The 5,176-nt window shown below is 49.1% G+C and overlaps 1 protein-coding gene across 1 annotated transcript; it reads left to right on the top strand.

Moving 5' to 3' along the window:
- The first annotated feature begins 3,213 nt into the window (after positions 1–3,213).
- Positions 3,214–4,131, top strand: LOC123038115 (protein argonaute 2-like). The gene has a single exon (XM_044461807.1). The coding sequence runs from the start codon at positions 3,214–3,216 to the stop codon at positions 4,129–4,131; it is 918 nt and encodes a 305-aa protein (XP_044317742.1).
- Positions 4,132–5,176: the final 1,045 nt, after the last annotated feature.

Below are 5,176 nucleotides of genomic sequence, written 5' to 3'. Positions count from 1 at the left end.
AAAGGGTCCTTTTTAAAAATTCAATTTCTGAGATTCTCCGTGTTACCTCCGGTGTCCCACAAGGGAGCCATCTGGGTCCGTTACTTTTTACATTATTTATTAACGATCTTCCATCAATTATAAGTACTTATGTACGCAGATGATGTTATGTTATGCCTGCAGTATAAGGATATTTCCTGTCATTTAGACTTTCAATCCGATCTAGATAATTTTCAAAACTGGTGCCGAGATATGTTTCCTAAATTTAAACGGTTCCAAGTGCAAGCTGATGACTTTTTATCGGGCCAATCCGATATACGCGACTTACACGTTAAGTGGCAGCTCTTTGGATAAAATAACTCTTGTAAACGATCTTGGCGTTCTCTTGGACCCTAAACTAAAATTTTCTAATCACATTTCGTCTATGGTTAATAAATCCGAGGAGTGCTTGGATTTATTAAAAGGTGGTCAAAAGAATTCCATGATCCTTATTTGACTAAAACTTTATTTATTTCGCTAGTCCGTCCGATTCTGGAGTATGGGTCTCCCGTCTGGAGTCCACAATACGGAATACATATTGGTCGTATTGAATCAGTAAAAAAAACTTTCTTCTTTTCGCTTTTCGGCGCCTAAACTGGGATGCAAATCTTAACTTACCTTCTTATTGTAGTAGACTTCTGTTGATTTATTTACCCTCCCTAGCCAACCTTAGAACGATGCTTGGTACTGTCTTCATTTATAACCTTATACATAATGATATTGACTGCCCCGACTTGTTAAGTCGGCTAAACTTTTCTGTGCCAAGTAGATTAACTAGAAATTATTTTCCCCTAATTTTAAATCATTGTAGATCTAACTATGCCTTGCATGAGCCTTTCAGAGTATTATGTTCTGACTATAATATACTTTTTCCTGTAGTCTCAAATCTTGACTCTCTGCCGCTCCTAAAACGATTAATACTTGCTTCATTGGCACAAGATTGATCTAACTATTACTTTTTTCCCTGGACCTTTAACTTTATTTTCTTATCTCGCGTCTATCCTCTCGTGCCGTACCGACCGGAATTATTGGAATTTGCTAAAGTTATGGCAATGGCAACGACCTCATTTATATTATTAGCCTCCCAAATATTAAAACAGGTAATTGTAGAACTGTAAAAATTAAAGATATAAAAAAAGTCCAAATAATCAATGATATAAAATACGAAAATTTGTTGGAATGTAAGGGACAATTATTTGCAATTAAAAAAACGAATCCCATAATGATAAGACAATTTGTAATTCAGAAAATTTGTTAGATTTAAGCAATAATACATGAGTAAACGGTCTCTGTCGTTGCGACCGAGGACCGTCGCATTTAAGGAGCGAAGAGTTAACACCCAAAATTATATAACGACCCAGACATAAGTCATAAGCCATAAGCCCCCCCTAAGCCAATTGCGCTGAGCTTGCACCTTTCGGTCAGCGATCGTGGGAATGCAGAATAGCCAATTTCCAAAGTTGATCGAACTCGGCCAAGTGCATACAACAAAAACAATAACTTGAATGCATTGGCCAATCTTTCAACTTAAATGTACTTACTATAAAAACAACAAAAATATAATAGTTTCAAACAATAAACACAAGAAGCAAACAGTACATAAGGTGGGTTAAACATTTTTATTTTAATTTATTCGAAATTTTTATTTCATAATCATTTTGAATTCCATACATAGAATTAGAACCATACTTGGAATGAACCAAAAAAAACATATATATATATGTAAAGGGTTCAGGAAGAACAGGACAGCTAGTATATACTTTTCCCTCGTTGTGAATGGAATTCAGCAATCGAGAGAACAACTGAATTATAAATCGGAGAAGGAATTACGACGGAGATTCATTCGCATAAGGAAGTAGTAAGAGGCGGTCGCATAAAAAGTCGTAAATGTTGCCAAAAGTTGTCTTCAGTTGCTTAAGTTGAAATTAGAAGTTAAAAACGTTGTTGTAAACATTGCTCATTTATTTAATATCTCAGCGCACTGTTAATTTAAATATACCACTTTGTAACGACCTGTTTCTTTAATTTCTGCTCGCTACGTAAACGTGCGGCTAGCTCAGAGAGGTTGTGAGTTCGTTCCACCAAATTTATATTGAGTGACCGCCCGTGACCAAAGGATAACTCCAGAACTGATTAGGTTGGTGCTGGTTTATTGTTTCACTAAAATATAGCCTTATTGCTATTAATCGGCTGCCCGTTGTCGCTGTCTTCTGCTGCGTTGCTCATGGCTCGCTGCTGCGCTGCTCCTGGCGTGCTGCTGCGTCGCTCCCGGCTTACCGCTGCGTCGCTCCTGGCCTTCTACTGCGCTGCTTCGGCTTGCTGCTCCGGGTGACTGAGATCGGGACGGCTCCACCAAAAACCCTTGATGTTATGCTAGCTTCCCTACCGGGACCGGCAAGGTTTATCGCCTAGCAGGTGAACCGAAGTTACGCCTTATCGCCTAGCCACCTTTATCGCCTGGCTTCCGGAGTTCAGCCTGGACTTTGTCGGCAAGGTGTATCGCCTAGCAGGTAGAACAAAGTTCTCCCTTATCGCTTAGCCACCTTTATCGCCTGACACCGCGCAAGGACTCCCTAAGTTTGATTTCACCACGACCTAGCACCGTTGGATCTCAGCGTTGTAGCCTCAGCCTTGTAGACTTGTCGTCGTTCGGCGTCTCGACTTTGCGATCTTGATCCTTGGGCACTTCGGTTTCGATTTGTACTTATTCCGCGTTCACGCACTCGCTCTGATTCTCGCACTCGTACTGTCCCGAGCTGCGCTTACGTCGTCCTTTTTATAGGCGCTGTATGTGCCCTTATTTCCCTCGGGTCCAAGGTCCACTGAGGTACCGTTAATTCACGGTGTGTCCTCTTTGGGCGGGTCCGAAGTCCGCCAATTTACCGTATGACCCCGTTGCCCTTGCCGGGCGCGGGTCCAAGGTCCATCGAGGTACCGTTAATTCACGGTGTGTCCTCTTTAGGCGGGTCCGAAGTCCGCCAATTCACCGTATGACCTCGTTGCCCTTGCCATATGAGGTCCAAGGTCCGAATGTTTCCCGTTTGACCCGGATACCCTTCATTTCTCCGGCTTTCTCGCCTCCTCCGCTGTTGCTAGGCCGATCTCCTGCATCGGGATTTGTGGGGAGATTAACCCTCCTCACATTTCCCCCTTCCTTCGGAAACGTAATGAAAGTGGTGTCTTTCCCCGCTTTTGATGTTTAGACTACTCGAATTCCCCGGTGGTGGCGGTGGCGGTGTTGCAGGCCGGCGCGGCGACGGTGGTGGCGGTGGCGGTGTCGGTGTTGCTGCCCGGGGCGGCGGCGGTGGTGGCGGTGGCGGTGGCGGTATTGCTGCCCGGGGCGGCGACGGCGGTGGCGGTGGCGATGCTGATGGCGGTGGTGCTCCCCGCGGCGGCGACGGCGGTGGTGGCGGCTGCGGTGGCGACGGCGGTGGCGGTGCTTGCGGCGGCGGCTGCTCCGGAGGGCCTGGCCGTGCCCAGATCGCCGCCTCCTCGGCCTCAGCCTCAGTGGCTTTTGCCACCTCCGGCTGCGCGAATAATCGCCGCACCACCTCCGCCCGGGTTGCGAATATCCGCTTCGCCTCCTCCGGGCGGCCCGATGGCGCTGCGTCGCCCAAGCGGATCCGCCCGAATCCGGCGGCGGCCCTCCGTATTCTCCGGAATGCCATCCGGGCCTTCGCCGCCCGACGTGGCTCGTCCTCCTCGTCTAAGGAGACCTCCGGACTCACCGTCTCCGTCCCGGTGTCCTCCTCCTCTTCTTCCGATGAGGCCAGGTCGATCGTGGGCACCTCGGCCTCCTGCCCTGCCGACCTGACGCCGGCCTCCTCCTCCAGCTGTATGTCGGTGATCCGCTCCTCGTCCTCCGATTCGGGGTTCGGCGACGGGGACCGCGACACCAGGGGGGACGCCAGCAGCTGGAGTGCGGAACCTGAGTCCCGCCTCCATCTCGCCGCTGGCTGTTGCCCGGAGCTGCCTCCCCGGCCACTTTTCGTCCCAAGTCCTCTGGTCTGCCCCGGTGAACTGGGCGATCATCGTTTTCACCGTCCTGTTGGCTCTCTCCGTCGGGTTTTCCTGGGGCGTGTAAGGGGCCGTAAACTGGTGTCGGACGCCTAATTCACCCAGGAATTATTTAAACGCCCTGCTGGTGAACTGAACGCCATTGTCTGTTATCAGCACCTTGGGTACGCCGTATCTTGCGAGGATCCGCTCGCGGAGAACCTATCTACCAGCACTAGTAGCTTAGAATTCCCGTGTTTGGAGCGGGGCAGTGGTCCGACGAAATCTGCGCACACAGTGGCCCACGGCTCTTCCGGTACTTGGGTCAGCATTTTCCCGGCCGCCTGTAGTTGGCTTGGCTTATATCGTAGGCAGCTCCCGCAGTTTTGCACATATTTCCTTATGTCGCGGTGCATTCCCGGTCAATGGTATATTGCTGCGACTCTAGCAATTGTCTTCCGACTGCCCATGTGGCCAGCTGTCGGTGAGTTGTGGTTCTCCGACATTACCCGCCGCCTGGACCCCGTTGGCACGCACAGATGTGACATCCTCGTTGCCTGCTCTGTGCGGTATGTGCCGATATAGCTAGTCGGCTTCTGTCATGTAGTCTGGATATTTTTGGGGATTTTGGGAAATCTTGCTCCGCATATCCCTTATCCAGTTATACTCGCCGGTTTCCTTGTGCTGTTCCTGTGTTTTTACCCGTCGACACGTTTCTGGCAGTGGCTGTCGTGATAGTGCGTCTGCTACTATATTCAGCTGGCCCTTTCTGTACGCGATCTCATACATATTGCTGCAGTTCCAGCGCCCATCGTGCGATTCTTCCGGTTGGGCTCTCGATGCTATTCAACCACTTCAGTGCCATATGATCCGTGATCACTTTGAAGTGGTAGCCCTCCAAGTATGGCCTTAACTCCTTCTCAGTCGCTGAACTTTCCGAACCATTCAGGGACCTACTGGAATACGAGATCACCCTCTCGCCTTGGTCGGAATTCTGTGTGAGAATAGCACCGAGCCCGTAATCGCTGGCGTCGGTCTGCAGCACAAACGTCTTTGTGAAATCTGGGCATGCTAAGATTGGGTCTGCGATTAGCATGGCCTTGACAGCTTCAAACGCCTGTTGATGGTCCTCTGTCCATTCCCATTTTGTACTTTTCGGAGC

This window comes from Drosophila rhopaloa, unplaced genomic scaffold (genome assembly GCF_018152115.1).
Source record: "Drosophila rhopaloa isolate 14029-0021.01 unplaced genomic scaffold, ASM1815211v1 contig_80, whole genome shotgun sequence".
NCBI lineage: Eukaryota > Metazoa > Arthropoda > Insecta > Diptera > Drosophilidae > Drosophila > Drosophila rhopaloa.
The sequence above is the reverse complement of the archived record's forward strand: the minus strand, read 5'-3'. Positions and strand labels throughout refer to the sequence as shown.